The sequence below is a fragment of the Urocampus carinirostris genome, chromosome 11 (assembly GCF_059441175.1).
Source record: "Urocampus carinirostris isolate Australia breed hairy pipefish chromosome 11, RoL_Ucar_1.0, whole genome shotgun sequence".
Classification (NCBI taxonomy): Eukaryota; Metazoa; Chordata; class Actinopteri; order Syngnathiformes; family Syngnathidae; genus Urocampus; species Urocampus carinirostris.
Genome location: NC_142359.1, coordinates 23,762,317 through 23,779,032, shown reverse-complemented (window position 1 = coordinate 23,779,032; position 16,716 = coordinate 23,762,317). Strand labels below are relative to the sequence as shown.

General features: G+C 39.0%; 1 protein-coding gene across 4 annotated transcripts in view; it reads left to right on the top strand.

The window, feature by feature from the left end:
* The first annotated feature begins 5,473 nt into the window (after nt 1-5,473).
* The window catches only part of LOC148356843 (chloride anion exchanger-like), a 31,449-nt gene continuing 20,206 nt past the window's right edge, over nt 5,474-16,716 (top strand). The window contains exons 1-3 of one of the 4 annotated variants that reach the window (XM_088347040.1): nt 5,474-5,511; nt 13,957-14,142; nt 15,952-16,173. In XM_088347040.1, the coding sequence (XP_088203166.1) occupies nt 16,019-16,173 (155 nt within the window). In that variant the 5' untranslated portion in view covers nt 5,474-5,511; nt 13,957-14,142; nt 15,952-16,018. Of the gene's footprint in view, nt 5,512-13,876; nt 14,143-15,951; nt 16,174-16,716 lie in introns of all 4 variants that reach the window. The other 3 variants (XM_088347041.1, XM_088347039.1, XM_088347042.1) reach the window with 3 other exon arrangements.

The following is a 16,716-nucleotide window of genomic DNA, read 5'->3' as shown; positions in this document are numbered from 1 at the left end:
TCATGTGTTTCGTCGTGTTTTTTGTGTATTTTGTTGTATCGTTTTTTTCCGTGTATTGTGCATTTTCTCAATATTTTGACGTACCTTGAAAGAAACATCTGGATGCAACTGGGACGCATCATCAGTGATGTATCCTGAGTTCAGTGAGTGTTTCGGGTCTCGCAACATCAGGCACTCTCAACCTAGGTGACCCAGGCGAGGTTGATCAGGCCTCCGTGTATTATTGTGCATTTTCTCAATATTTTGACGTAGATTTTATTCTGTATTTTGTGGTATATTTTTTGTTATTTGTTGTGCATTTTCTCAATAATTTGCTATGTATTTTTTGTGCATTTAGTCGTGTATTTATTCATGTATTTTTTGTGTATTTTTAGTGTATTTTGTCATTATTTTGTTGTGCATTTTGTCATGTATTTTGTCTTGTGTTTGGTTTATTCTGTCGTTTAGTATTTTGTGTATTTCGTCGTGTATTTTTTTCCCGTGTATTTTTTTGTTATTTGTCATGCATTTTCTTAATAATTTGCTGTGTATTTGTGGTGTTCTTTGTGCATTCAGACATGTATTTTTTCATGTTTTTGTTGTGTGTATTTTTTGTGTATTTTGCCATGTATTTCTTCGTGTTTTTTTATGTATTTTGTCATGTAGTTTTTCGTGCATTTTGTGTATTTATCATGTAGTTTTTCGTGTATTTTATTGTGTGTTTTTCCATGTATTTTGTCATTATTTGTCATGCATTTTGTCAATTTTTTGACGTAATTTTTTTTTCTGTATTTTGTGGTGTATTTTATTTTTATTTTTTTTTAATTTGTCGTGCATTTTCTCAATAATTTCCTGTGCATTTTTTTTTTTTTTTTTGTGCATTTAGTCATGTATTTTACATGTATTTTCTGTGTATTTTTTTGCGTATTTTTTGAATATTTTTTGGGGACTTGTGGCCGACACTAGTGGATGGATTCTGGGCTTGTGTTTGGGGACTCGTCGGTGCAAAAAACTGGCTTGCAGTACTTGGAAAATTCTACCACATTTTATTGTCGGGTCACCAGGGGCTTGTAGCACTTAGAATTTGTGCCAATCCTCGGCTGGTGTTTGGGGACTGGCTGCTGCCTCCTGTGGGCCGGTCCCCGGCCGGTGTATTTTTTTGCTGTGCATTTTGTCATGTATTTTGTCGTGTTTTTTTGTGTATTTTTTTGTGTATTTTTGGTATATTTTGTCATTTTTTTGCTGTGAATTTTGTCATGTATTTTGTCGTGTTTTTTGAGTATTTTTTCATGTAGTGTTCGTGTATTTTTGGGGGTGTATTTTGTCAATATTTTGCCGTGCAGTTTGTCGTGTATTTTGTCTATTGTTTCATGTATTTTTTTGTGTATTTTGTTGTTACTCGTCTTGCTTTTTCTCAATATGTTCCTGTGTAATTTGCTGTGTTTATTTGTGTATTTTGTCTTTGTTTTTGTTATTTATTGTCCTGGTTTTTGTTATTTTTTTCATATATCTTTGTGATATGTCGATTTTTTTTTTCTGTCACTATTCTGCCGTGTATTTTGACATGTTTTTTTTTAATGTATCTTCTCATGTATTTTACTGTATTTTTCTGTCGTATATTTTTCTGTGTATTTCAACTTATTTCCTCATGCATTTTGTTGATATTTTAAGGCTCATGTCATGCTTTTTGTGTATTTTATCATGCTTGTTGTCTATATTTTGTCGAGTATTTTGTTGTGTATTTTTCTTTTTACAAAAAAAAAGAATTTAGCTTGATAGCATTCGTAATTACAGATCAAATTAGATTGGGGGAAAATAGAAAATTCCACGAATTCATGTGAAGCATTTTCCAAATTACAAAGAATAAAATGAATTAATAGCTACAAATATATGCCATAGAAATAATTAAACAAACTTGTGTACATACTATATATATTCTGTATATACTTGGTGTGTTTTTGTCGTTGTTGTGTTTTTTGTGTATTTTGTCACGACCTAATGTTATTTTAATGAGGGGGCGGGTCAAACTGGCTGAGCTTTTCAACTATTGGTTAATGAGTACTGTGCCCGATTCGTTCTTCAATGATCAACCAATAGGTAAAAATTCCGGCAATAGGGCCGCCCCCTCATTTGAATGAATTCTAATTACTAAAATAAATAATTGAAATGAATTGCATTGATGTTATATATTTAGGTATTACATTCTCCATAGATAAGTTGATTTATTTCTATAGCCCATTATTCTACAGTAGCTATTTCTTCCTACATTATGGCAGGAGCGCTCCTTATACTTGGACATCTTTTCTTTCTTTTCTAATGTCGCCTTCCTGCTTCTTGGTGCTCCATGTTTGATGTGGCAGGACCGAGTCATCGTTTGAAGTGGATCATCAAACGCTGCTGATTTGGTTAGCTAGCTAGCTAACTCCCAGAGGAGACGATTTGACGTACAGCATTGTGTGGAAAAGCTTCATCTCAAGAATCCAAGGAGAAAACAAAAGAAAACTGGAGAGTGAAAGATCAAAAGCAGATGTCCAGTTATCCTCTTTCTCCCTTTTCCCAAAGAAATTAGTGTGCCAACAAAATAGAAATGCAGAGTCTTTTCACATCTAGGGTAACTTATTAAAAGCCTTGGCAACTAATTACATCATCAACTCGATGTATCACGTGATTTATGAGCCACCAAGAACGTTAAATCAATACCAATAAGAGTGTGCACCATTTTGTGACGCTGGGAATTGTAGTACTGCTTCAATCCAGCAGAGGACGCCAAGACAGTTTTTTTTACAAAAGCTATGTTACATTTTTTATATACAGTGGGACCTCGCTACTTCGCGGTTCGCGGCTTCAGAGCTTCGCGGTCTGTAATGGTTAAAAAAAACTTCGCTACTTCGCAGATTTGAACTTTTTGCGGGTTTTTTGGGCGGAACGTCAGCGGACGCGGGATAAGGCGGCCGGTGTTGTGCCCAAATCCGACTCCTGTGCAAAATCCTCCCCCCCTCGCATGAACGCGCATTCTGCTGCGCTTCCAACAAAAGCGATCGTATTCTATATAAAACGCATATTGAAACAATAAAGCGAGCTTATTAAAACAATTAAGCGATCGTAGTCTATATAACGCGTTTATTTAAACAATAAAGCGCGATCGTATTCTACAAAATGCGGCGGGGGTCACTCCCGGGCCGCGCGACCGAGCGAGTTCGGCGGACGCGGCGTCACACGGCGCGATGCGAGAAAAGGCGGCGGGTGTGATCGGGCTACCCCCAGTAGCGCGGCGCGACGACACGCGGCCGTATGCCCGCGGCGGGTGAAAGGCGGCGGACGTGCGCGGGACCCCCTTAATTGGGGAATCCCCCTCGGCCCCGAGCACGGTGTTATGCCGAGAAATGCATCCCTGCCGAGAAGTGGCTGTAGTAGCAGGAGTGACGTGTGCGCGCTCCCGCGACAGGTGATGCAATTCTCGGCATATCACCCCCTTAACCCCACAGGTCCCCCCAGCTACCCCTTTCCCCCGCGGCCGACAGACGGGCCATCAAGGGCCGTGTAGCGCGCGCGTTGGCTTGTCAAGCGCCCGACCCGCTCGGCTTGTCGCGGTGTCGTGCGTATCGCGCCCGAAAGTACCCGCACCGCGGCTTAGGGGCTCGCTCGCGGGAGCGACCGAACGGCACCCACGGTGCGGCGCAAATAAAAACCCTGTCGTGAAGCGGTGCAGATAATGAGATGAGATGAGATTTTTTTTTTGAAGGGGCGTCACTACTTCGCAGATTTTCACTTATTGCGGGTGGTTTTGGTCCCCATTAACCGCGATAACCGAGGTCTTACTGTACTACATTTTGAACATTGCATCATTTATAAACAAAACTGTCATGAAAGTTTCAACTTTGTAGTGTTTGACTGTTTCATCATAAAACAAAGTTAACCATTTTCAAGGGAACAGACCAAAGTACAGAGAAAAACAATCAGAAAATAAGTATGAAATTAATAACATAAAGAGAAAAATAATAATGACATGTTTAACTCTAACCAAGGGGCAAATTCTTGAGCATGGTGTATATCATTTTCGTATCGGCAATGTTTGTCATATTCCAATATGTAACCCCCAAAAACAAATTTGTTGACAACACTTTGAAAAGTAGGTTTCTTTATATTTTTGTTCATATTTTCTTTTTTGTGGATAAAATAATCAACACAAATCGAAACATATTGCTTTTTCTTTTTTGTTCTGTATGATAAGTCCAAATTTGATATGATCTGTGGATAAGGTGGTCAGAAAAGAGTAGCTTACATATTTGCAGGTGTATAGCATACATATATATATATATATATATATTTTATATATATATATATATATATGTATATTTACATCCCAATTGCAAACCCTATCATTATCAGCTTTGCTCGCGGGTTATAAGGAGGTCAAAACTACTGCCTTTTCAAATGTCATCTACAACAGTTGTATCACAATGGTAAGGTTTAGGCATTTGATTCCTGTTGCATCTCACCCCAAGCTTTGAACTAAGTAAAGGTAAAACTAAATTTGACCCTGATTTTTAACCAGGATTCAGGGGTGTCACACCAAAACCTGGGATTTGATCGCACCGTATTTAAAGATACAGTGTTTAAAATGTAGAAAAAAGAAAAAAAAAAACACACTCACAATCTTAAATTATCTCAACCCTAGCTTTTTATTGGACCGTCATTGACAAAGCCAAGCATTAGGGCTCTAACTTCACTATTATTTTGATAATTGATAAATTCTTGTTTCCATTAATCGGATTTTTTAAAAAAACAAAAAACGTTTTTTCGTCCAAATATTAAAGTTTTGAACAGATAGGAACATAGTGCTCAAAACCACTGAAAATTCTAAAACATCAAACAATAAATAAAAGATTAAGAATAAACAAAAAGACATAAAAATGGATGCTATACTCCTTTTTTTTCATGAAAACGGTCTTGAGGCACCCTCTGCTGGACCAAAGTGTAACAACCAATTCTTTGCCTGATCAATAGAACGTTGCACAATAGAATGTTATTTGTCGCTCTCTGCTGTATCAAAATGGTACTACAGGCTTGTCCCCTCAACCTTACAATGTAATTCAATGCCATCTCATTTGCAATGAATTAACATGCTGAGTGGCGCAAAAATACCCCGGGACCGATGATGAAGTTTGTCGCCAACGCTTTTGACAATCGGTTTGGATCAATTTTTATCAATTTCTTGCTGCAACCCTAGTTTTCATTGATCGGCCTCCGGAAAAATAGCGCGTGATATTTACTAAATTTGCCCTCTGATGTCAGAGAAACGAACGTGACAAGCGTCTTTGGTAATAGAGTTGCACTTTGACCCCGAGGTCAGGCCTGGAAATCTCTAAAAGTGCCCACGTCAACACGGTGGACGGCACGCGGTGGACGAGAACAATGCTGGCTCTGTTGCCAAACGCGAGAGTTAGCGCGGGAAAGCGTTCGCCACCGCTAACACTTTTAGCGGCGGCGGAGGAGGATGAACGTTGGTTGGTGGTGGATGCCGACCAATCGGTGAGTGACATCTGACGTCTTGCTAATGCCGTGAAAAAAAAAGGAAACGCGTTATCTTGGAAGACTTTATTTTTTTATCGGCAGAACATCTTTGCTATCAAGCTACTAAATGTTATCTGCGAGTCATTATTATCGTCTGTTATTGCCTCTTCATTTATCAGTGGGGGTGGGGGGGTCATCACGTGTCTTTCATGGAAAAGTTGTGAAAGCGGTGCTTCTTTTTGCTATCGATTCTCGCTTGCAATCTCATCCAAGGCCTTGAAAATTGTTGCATTTTCCTTATAAAATTCCTTATTCATGCACATTGTTCAAGGTTATTAATTATAATACAGTTTATACTTGTGTCTTCACAGTGTCGTGAAATAGAATTACCCCCTTCCTGATTTCTGTGTTTTTTTTGTACTTTTATCACTCACAAAGCTTTCAGATCATCAAACCGATTTGTATGTCACTCGTAGATGTCACGGTTGCCATGGCGCCCAATTGGCCCCGCCCTGGCGCCAGCTGCGGCTCAATGACAGATGGGCTTACCGTCTATTTAAGCTCAGTGCTCTTGTTCTTCCTTTGTCAGTCCGTCAATGAACCTCTGCCCCACAAGACGTCCTGTCTTCTGTTTGTATTCCTTTTCCGTTATTGTTCCTGTTTAATATCGTTTTCTAATTTCGTTCCCGTCTATTTTTGTCCTGTTTATTATTCTCTCCAGTTTCTGCTCCCGTCTAGTTCGTCCCGTTTAATTCCGATATCCTGTTTTGATATCAATCCTGTCTGTCCCATCCTGTCTGATATCAACCCCATCCGTCCGATATCTGCTCGGGCAATTGGTATCGATCTCGTCGGCCTTTGGCTTCCTATTATTCCACGCCAGACTGCTGCCTAACGTGCATGACTCCCCTTTTCCCATAAAATAAAAGGTCCTGATCCTGTTCCGGTTCATGACAGTAGAGCACCCAAGGAAATACAAAATGCAGTTTTGAAATTATGATTTTTTTTAGGAAGGCACTAAAAATTAAAACCTATCCTGCCTTATGTGAGAAAGAATTTTCATCCTAACCCTAACAGCGAGTTGGGCCACCTTTAGCAGCGTTAACAGGAATCACGATTCTCTCACAACGTTCACGATTATTGGTAATGAGTCTATTGCAATGGTCTGGAGAATTTTGGCCCTCTCTTCTTTGCAAAGTTGTATAAAATCTGCCATATTGGAGGGATATGTGTGCACTGTCTATATGTGTCTTAGTGTAAAGTGTCCTTGCACAGTGTTTTTGTGTTTTTTTATTCATATTCTAGACACCGAGAGAAAGGCAATTTCAATTCTCAGTTTTTGCTAAAGAATTGACGATAAAGTTGACTTTGACTTTGGTATCTGCCGGTTGAAGGTCACACCACAGCATTTCAATTGGATTTAAATCCGCACTTTGGCTTGGCTACTCAAGAATTGTCATTTTGTTTTTTGAGCCAGTTAGAGGTGGACCTAGTGGTGTGTTTTGGATTGTTGTTCTCCTGAGTGATCCAAGAGCGCTTGAATTTTAGGGCACAAACTGATGCCCGGCTTTCTCCTTCAGCATCTTTTAATAAAGAACACTATTACCGTATTTTCCGCTCTATAAGACGCACCGGGTTATAGGGCACACCCCGAAAAAATAGTTTTTGGTCCTATATTTGACATACATAAGACGCACCGGATTATAAGGCGCTACAATGGGAACGTCGACAAAACAGTCAGATAGTTCAGTCCAACTTATTATCCCCTTAACATTCCGAAAGCTTGCAAAGACGCAAATACGTGTCGAGAACACGTGCGGATGCGGTCTCCGTACGATGTCACTCAAATGCATCGTTCCATTCGGAAGGTTAAAGTCTTGGGATTCAAGAAATGCCAACCATTCCTTAGTTTCTATTTTCTTTTTCGCTCGCAACTTTACTGTGCATATGACAATAAACACTTGGAATTGAGTTTAATTTAAAAATAGACACTCCATCCCATCCATTATCTGCACCGCTTATCACAGAAACATCGAGTTCAGTCTGAAACAAGATACAGGGAAAATATATAGCTGGAGTAGCTCACCGAAGTCGTTGTGTTCAATAATAATGTGCAACCATGGTCCTCTTATATCCGTGAGTGTAGTAAATCCAGGAGAGTAAAATATTTACAAATACAGTACAGAATAGTAAAATACTGTTTTTTCTATGCCGTCAACCCAACGTGCTATTCACATTCATCTTTTTCGGCCAATTGCAGGCTTTGTTTTGCCGCTTTAGCCTATGCCAGCCTGTAAATGATCAAAAGGATCCGCCCCCTTTACCTCCGAATAACTTTAGCCAATAGTGATCGATTCAAATGATGATTGACACATTGGTTAGCCAATGAAACGCCGGTAAATAAATCCCAGCATACACCGCGGACTACTTGGCGTTCGGGGGAAAATCTAGTCGGCGGCTGCTGCATTAGTTGCAAGACTTTGCGACTTAATATTGATCCATAAATAAGGCGCACTGTATTATAAGGCGCATGGTCAGCTTTTGAAAAAAATAAAGGCTTTTAGGTGCGCCTTATAGTGCTGAAAATACGGTACTTATTCCGTCGACCACAGCAAGTTGTCCTGGTCCTGTGGCAGCAAAGCAGCCCCGTACCATCACACAGCCACCACCATGCTTTAATGTTGGCATCATGTTCTTTTTATCAAATGCTGTGCCCTTTTTACGCCAGATGTAACAGCCTGCACACCTTCCAAAACGTTGTTTTTTTTCACTCCACAGAATATTTCTCCAAATGTCGTGAGGATAAACAAGATGCTTTTTGGCAAACGTGAGACGACTCTTTGTGTTCTTTTGTGACAGCTGTGCCTTTTGTCTGGGAACCATCCCTTCGATGGTATTCTTGACCAGTGTCTTTCTTTAGTAGTTATAAACACTGACCTTAACTGATGCCAGGAGAGCTTGCAGTTCCTTGGATGTTCTTCGAGGTTCTTTTGAAACCTCCTGAATGAGTCGTCATTGCACTCTTGGAGAAATCTTAGTTGGTTGACCACTCCTGGGAAGGTTTGCCACTGTTCAAGGACTTTTTGGACTATTTTACAGGCTTGAGGCATGTTTGCTGTCATGCATAGTCTGGGCAAATTTCAACATATTACCTATTTTTGTCTTGAAATGATGTTCACTATGTTTTGTGTACCCAATGCTAAATCTATGCACCCTGGTCATCCTGGAAAGAGTATTACCCTTTCAAGGTTTCCTATTTTCCTCGTGCTGAGGTTTTGAGTTTTTCTTTGCCCGCATGTTGGTTTAAGATCAAGGGATGGTGTAATTGTAACCTCTGCAGTCTTTTGAGACATTTTACAAATAAATGTGACTTGACTTCTCTATTTGTCTGTTGATAAACAATTACTTTTTCACATAGAGCTAGATAGGCCAATCATTGTTTGTGCCTTAATAAATGGATCAACGTTTCAAAACTGCATCTTGTATTTCCTCGTGATGTCTCTGTGATAACCAAATCGGTTCGATGATCCGAAACCTTGTGAGTGATAAATATTCAAAAATACTTATTCTTGGCACCGCATATTTTACTATACACACAAAGTACATGGTACATACTTTATAACTTATGTGAGCAAGTGTTTCTTTAACTACTTCTGTGCTCTTTGTTATATGCTACTATTGCTTCCATTACTGAAACTAGCGTATATTTTCACAGTATTTGCCAGTGTACTTCCTCTTTCCTTGCAAATACGCAACAAATGTATATTCCGCCATAATCTTTCTGTACTCTGTGTTGAATTCTCTCACAAGTAAGAACACCCTCCCACTATCTGTGTTGCTAAATTCCTCTTTATATCATAGAAACCAGATTCAGTCTTTTTTGCAAGCAACAAATTACGAATTTTCCACACCTTATTTCGAAACTTGTATGATTCCCTTGTATTGTCCTGACATTTTTCTCCCTCTCTTTGTAATGTTTTACCTCTTCTATTTGACTTCAAGGTTTCACGGTTTACCACTTGGGTTGTAGGACCACCTCTTCCCGTGGTGTGTCTTGGGCAAGTACAGCCTGGCGACGCTCATCCTTTTTGGGATAGTGGTTCCCTCCCCGTATGAAACACAGAGTACTGGTTTCCATGGTTAACGATAGCAGGAGGATCCTCCCGATCTGACTCAGATACACCACCTTCATCGTTTGGTCACTGTTGTTTTTCAATGTAAAGCGTCATCCTGCTGCAGAGTAGAGCTGGACCTCAGCATTGAAGGGCAGGGACGTTTAACAGTACTGATACTGGAGAACTTACAGATTCTTAACCCACTGTCAGACATCACGACTTCATAATTGTATCCAAAAACAGTTTAGAACTATGTTTTACTATTGTTTTGCTCCGTCAAAGGTTATCGGAATAAAAGATAATATACCCTAGCGGCACACGCATGTTAACAGTAGCATCAAACAAAAAATATGATACAGAATGGAGGCCACTGTAGCAAATCTGTTTGCTTTACTGTTTATTGATTTTCACAAGTCATGAAATGCATACAAACTGTGCTTTGTACGAAAAAAAACTTACTGGGTATGGTATGCAATCGGCCCTCTAAACAGTCCATCACATCTTAAGTTGAGCTCCAAGAAATAACATTTTATTGATGAAGCCGTGCGGACCAATACTGAATTTGCAAAAGTCACATCAACTCAAATCAAAAGCACATAAGCTAGCAGTTCGGAATTGTAATGGAAGTGTCATGGCCAGCAGGGTCGCCCTGGGCACCAGCTGAAGCAGATCAGCTAATTGCGTGTGTGCTACTTAAGGGTGGGTTGTGGGTTTTGCGGGTGCTGGCTCATTGCATTTTCTGCTTGCATTTTCTGTCTGCATCTCCCGTTCTGTTTTGCTCCGTCCTGTTTTGTTTGAGTCGGAAGAAACCTGTGTTTGCACGTTTTTAGTTAAAGCCTGTTTGTTCTGTCTTGTCCCTGAGTTTTGGACGACTTTTATTTTACTAGATAAAAGTTTTGATCGTCAACGCAATTGAGTTCTCCCTTTCTGCCTCCTGCCTCCGTTCTGGTCCGGTCCCCCTCGTGACAGGAAGTCCTGGGAACGTTTTATGACTCCGATTATTTCCTATGACGATGACAGGAGGGTGATAGTTGCATTGCAATGACTTGCTAGTAATATTTTAACCCACAACAATTTTAGTATTACCACACAGTAAATTGTTTTAACACCCTTGGTGTTCTTCCAACGATGGGCAAAGTAAAAGGGAACAGAATAGCCCCCTGTGTTGGTGAACGACAGAACAGGTGTTGAAAACAGAAACATCATAAAAGGATCACTGTACAAAGTACAAAAATATTTATCAGGAGCAAATATTTTGATGACGTCATGCGGCCTGCTGCATATGGTCCCAAGGCCATAGTTTGGACACCACTAATCTTTCCGTATCATGATTTCAACAGTTGGATTTCCACTACAATGTGTAGAAAGCCCCCTTCAACTTAAAAGATAGCTTATTTCTCTAACAATTGCAACTTGTTTGAGCACAGCAGTAAATGTAATAATGGTAAATTGATTTTATTTTATTTTGAAAAATGTATTTTACAAGGTAAAAAGCAACTAGGCTGTTGGCCCACAAATGTTTTTGTCTGTGTGACCATTACTTAGCTCTGATGTTTTCTCTGGCTCTGATGACGTGATATTCTCTTTGTCCTCCGCGTTGAAACCAAAAATTTTCAATTTTGATTAGAAACGATGAGAGAAAATCTCTATTTTTTTCATCATACAAGGTCTCATTGATTCATTGTAAGTCATCAATTTCTCACTCCTGTCTTCCGATTGAAGGACAACCTTTTCCAGACGGACATGCCTTTTTTTTCCCCTCACATTTCATCATATCACATCATAAAAATTGGGAATAGATCACATTTGAAAATAAAAGCTTCCGTTTTATAAATAAAGAAAAACCGTCCTCCCACTTGCTTTCGGCTTTTATGTGTTGAAATGGAACAGGGAGTGCCGCATACCAGCTCGATACTTTCGATTAAACGCCATGTTCAGGAATTTCCTCCAAAGCCGATACTCATAAGTACATTGCACCCCCGTCTCTCTGCTAAAAACGATATTTGAAAAAAAAAAGTCGCAACATTGTTTTTCTTTAAATGATTTAATGCTGATTCTCCATTGCTTTCCTTTCCGCCTCCTCTTGATAAACAGCCTCTAAAATCTTGGTATCAGCTACCATTGTGAGTACTAAAATGCACTCCGATAGTAATCTCCATTTCAAATAACATGGAAATGAGTCATGCATTGCACACCTGTCAACTTATATGTTTCTTCCGTATTTATTAATTATTTTAAATTATGAACGCTGCATAACAATTTTTGTACGGGATTTTTCTTTGAAATATATTTCCAGAAGGAACACTAAATTTACTGCAAATTTGAAAAGAGCTAAGAAAGATGCAGAGATAATTATTTGTTTTGTTTGTCTGGTATATAGAATAAATGTTTTTTACACCAACTATCTTTTTTATTATCCTACATAGTCCGTCTTGCTGTGAGTAAATAGGTGGTGGGTTATGTTTGTAAGGTTTATTATCGCTTGATAAGGGCAATTGTAATCATTAATAAGGGGATCTTCTGTTGACTTGTATGCATTTGTGTTCTTTGATTTCACAAGGACTTCTTCATATGGTCGTAGGCACCATTTTTCTTTTCATTCAAATCAATCGGAAGTGATTCCTGCTCAATGGTCATCTGATTTTATTTTATTCAAAATAAACATTTTGAATTTCATCCTTGAGGTTGGGCTTAGTTTGGCTTTTTTCAACTATGTCATCACCTCGATTCCTTCATATTTTTGTTCCTAAAATGAGTAGCCAACTCTATAAAAAATAAAGTCACGGAGTCCCTCAGAGCTCTACCCTCAGTCCACAGTTGAAGTCACAAAATGAAAATAAAATAATGACCTCAAATGAACATTTCTATTTCAATTTTTGACAATAGTTTGGCTTTTCCTTTTTTTCCAATTATGTCATCACCTTGATCCAATCATATTTTTGTTTTAAAAATAGGTAAAAAATAAGTAGCCAACAATAAAATAAAGTCACGGAGTCCCACAGGGTTCTACCCTCAGTCCAGAGTCAAAGTCTCAGAATAAAAAAACAAAACACATTTTCAATAACCTAAATTAAACAGGAAGCTATCCATTTTTATTTCAAGCAGCCTTTTTTGACCATAGTTTGGCTTTTCCTTTTCAATTATGTCATCACCTTGATCCAATCATATTTTTGTTCCGAAAATAGTAAAAAAAAAACGAGTATCCAACAATAAAATCAAGTCACGGAGTCCCACAGGGATCTACCCTCAGTCCACAGTTAAAGAACCAAAATGAAAAAAAAAACACATTTTGAAAAACCTCAACTGAACAGGAAGCTATCCATTTTTATTTCAAGCAGCCTTTTTTGACGATAGTTTAGCTTTTCCTTTCTTCCAATCTTGTCATCACCTCGAACCAATCATATTTTTGTTTCAAAAATAGGTAAATATGAGTAGCCAACAATAAAAGTCACGGAATCCCATTGGGCTCTACCCTCAGTCCACAGTAGGGTGGTCCTTATTTTTCGACTTTTAAAATTTCATGCTCTGACCCCTTGAATATGTTCCAATATATACAAAACGTAATTAGGCAAAGTTTCATCAAAATCAAAGGATATTTAGAGGTCGCTCAAGGCCTCTGAAATTTTGGTATGAAAAATAAGGATTTTTCGCACATTATATCAGACCTAGTGTACAAAGTTACTTGTAACTTTTCTTGTGTTACAATTATAAGCAATGGACTGAAATTGGATGTTCTAAAACGCCGTACACATAGGGTTAAGATTTCCGTTTTTTCTCGAAAATTGCCAAAATTTTACCATTTTGGGAGATTTCAAAGTCGTTGAGCTACCTCTAAATATTATCCAAATTGTTCAAAATTGCACACAGTGTGTTTTTATCGATATAAGAACATATGCGGGGGGTCAGAGCCCAATATTTCCCCCAAAAAAAATTCCACCCCCATTAAGGACCACCCTAGTCCACAGTTAAAGTCCCCAAATGAGAAAACAAATTTTAAATAACCTCGATTAAAAAGGAAGTTATCCATTTTCATTTCAAACAACTTTTTCGATGAAAGTTCAATGATGCGTTTTGGGTATTTTTGTCTGAGAATGATAGACCATGACAACTGCTGTTTAAAACAACATTTTCTTGGAAGGAGTATTCCATCTTTGGCTAAGTGAGAGTGATCAACGTAAGGAGGCCGACCTTCCTTCCCTGCAGCAGCGTTTCCGTCTAGTGAATCTCTAGAAATAGTCAAACGTGGTTCCTCTGTTGATCTTTGGCAGCATTCCACCCCACACTCCTCCTCCTCGCTCAAAAAGTTCCTGGATTTCCAGCTCCTAACAATGGCCTGTCCCTCCTCCAGGGCTGGAAACTTTGCTATCAGTGAGAACAATGGTCAAGGATAAGTCAGCAGCGAAATCCCGTCCTCGATACTGTTAATAATTAGAGTCGGAGGTAGCCGGCATTTATTGATGGCTCCGCTTGTCCAGCTCCTGAAGCAGCATCGGCAGGACCGAGGCATCGTGGGAACTTTTTAGCTATCTAACGGGTAAGACATCTCCTACTTGAATCGGCTCATCCAGGGGTTTAGAGTTTGCTTTATTATACCTCGTGAGAAATTCATTTACCAAATCAATTTATCCAACACTGAAAAAGTGCGGCTTATAACCTGGTGCGCCTTATTTAACGCGGAATATATTGGACAACATTGTAGATGCATACAGTATATATATAGGTGTGACTGACCGAGACTTTGCAGTATACTTCCATAATTGATCAATGATTGTTTAATCAATTCTCATCACTAACCCAAATCACAATTCATTGTATGCAACAGGATATTAACCCAGTGATGGTACCAATGTTTCACTACTACAGTAACAGACATGCAAAAAGACTTCAGACATGATCTCATTATCATTATTATTTTTATTCACGGTGCCAGAAACACTGATTTGCATAGTGCATTCTGATAGGTCTAACAGTCTTTCCACTTCTATACCTATATGATTGCAAAAAACAGAAACAGAAAACAGAAAGTCTTTCAACAAAATACTTTACAAGCTTTTTCACATACGCATACGTATTAAACAGAGAGGTTAAGTCCCGCAACCACCCGCGTAGTAAATTTGGCAGCAGAATGCCAACGGCATATCAGTTGATAACATTTGACAGACTGCAATCGCTTGCGATGTTTCCTACTCCTTCGGCTTCCGTTGTACTTCCTAATTGTGTATGTTGCTATGCTAACAGGTTGAAATAAATGTTGCTTTAATGTGAGCGTGTGTGTGTGGATCCCACTAGGGTAAAGCCTGATGGAGCCCATCCCTCTTCAGACCAAAAAATGTTTCCACACGGTCTCGAACCAGGGACCTTTCGTGTGTTAGGCCAATGTGCTAACCACTCCACTACAGAAACACAATAATAATCATTGAAGATGTTTTTTTCACATCTTCTTACTTTCCTGCTAACTAGTCAAGACCAAACAAACTTACAATACAGAACAGAATTACTCCCAAAAACCCAGACCAAAACCAAAAACATAGTATTTCAAGGCAATATAGGAAGTGTTGACTTTTGGTCTGAGAACAGATCATTCTCGATTTGGAAAAATGTAAACAAAAAACTGTGCGGTCCATTAATTCCTTGCTCTCTGACCTCGCTCTCCGCTAACTAAATGTGACATTATGACATTTTTGTAATTGATAAAATCTAATTTGAGGATTTTATAATTTAAGGGAAAACTGCATTCAACATGATTTCCTGGTCATAATTACAAATGAGATAAACCTAATCTACATTTTGAGGAATTTACGGTGTTATAATCTCATTTGCGTCCTCTATTATTCTCATGTTATTATTATTTGATAGCGTTTTTTATTGAGAACAGTCATGATTTGGAAACGTGCTATTGAGGATCGACGTCCTTCAATACCTTGCTCTCTGGCCTTGCTCTCCGCTAACCGACTGTGACAATATGACATTTTTGCAATTAATTAGCTTATTAATAAAGGGGCTATACAAATAAATATTAATTGATTTGACTTAATATTAATAAATATTAATAAAGATTGATTTCACAGCCCCGCCACCACGCCTTCCGATACTTACAAATGTGATAAACCTAATCTACATGATGATTAATTTATGATGTGATAATCTCTCATTGGCATACTCTGTTATTCAGTTTTTTTATCATTTGATAACACTTGTGATTGAGAACATATTAATCTTGATCTTGAAAAGGTGCTTTTTGGGAATCAACAACGGGGACGTCCTTCAATACCTTGCTCACTGGCCTCACTCTGTGCTAACCAAATTTGACAAGTGGAGCCCTTTGTTGTCCTCCACTTCAAAGGTGATCTGGTGCTTAAATTTGGTAGAAGGGTGCATTGGGAAGCTAGGAGCAAGAAGCTAGCTGCAAGATGCCAGTGGCAAGAAGCCAACGGCAGGAAGCTAGCAGCGCCATGCAGTACTCGGTGGGCCGCCCGGTCTTTTCGGAGGATACCTTCGCCGCAAGCCACCGCAAGATCTGGCGACCAAATAAGAGCGTCCGGGACCGCCTCAAGCGGTACTTTAGGTGAGGATGCTTTTTACTTTTTTTTGGCGGGAATGCTTCCCTGGATCGGTTGGACGTCGGGATTGGGGAATGCCAAAAAATGAGTTTTCAACCTGCAGGTTAGGCCCAGTTTTATGACTTTCTTTCAAGGCAAATATGAAATGAATATGCTGTCTGTTATATGCAATTTGCATACTCTGCATCCAATCAAAAGCCTGCATTGAATAACTTCGTGCTTCCGGACTTCCCCGAGCGTTGCATATCATTTTCCAAAGTAGACGCACAGAGAACACAAGAAAAACGGATACGTGGTTAGGAATTGAGCCAAAACCTCAGCCCCAGAAGGTAGATTCAAAAGAAGCTAACAAAATGTATGACGCTACAAAACTTATAGTACATTAAAAGCATGATGGAAAAAGGAGTTCACGTGGCTTGTAGCAGGCTACGCAACGCAAACATTGCACGAATGAAGATGAGTAAATACAGGTACATACTGATGGCAGATGGAAAACAGCGATGTCGTATACATGCAATGAATGTTATAAGTAGATCTATTATAAACTC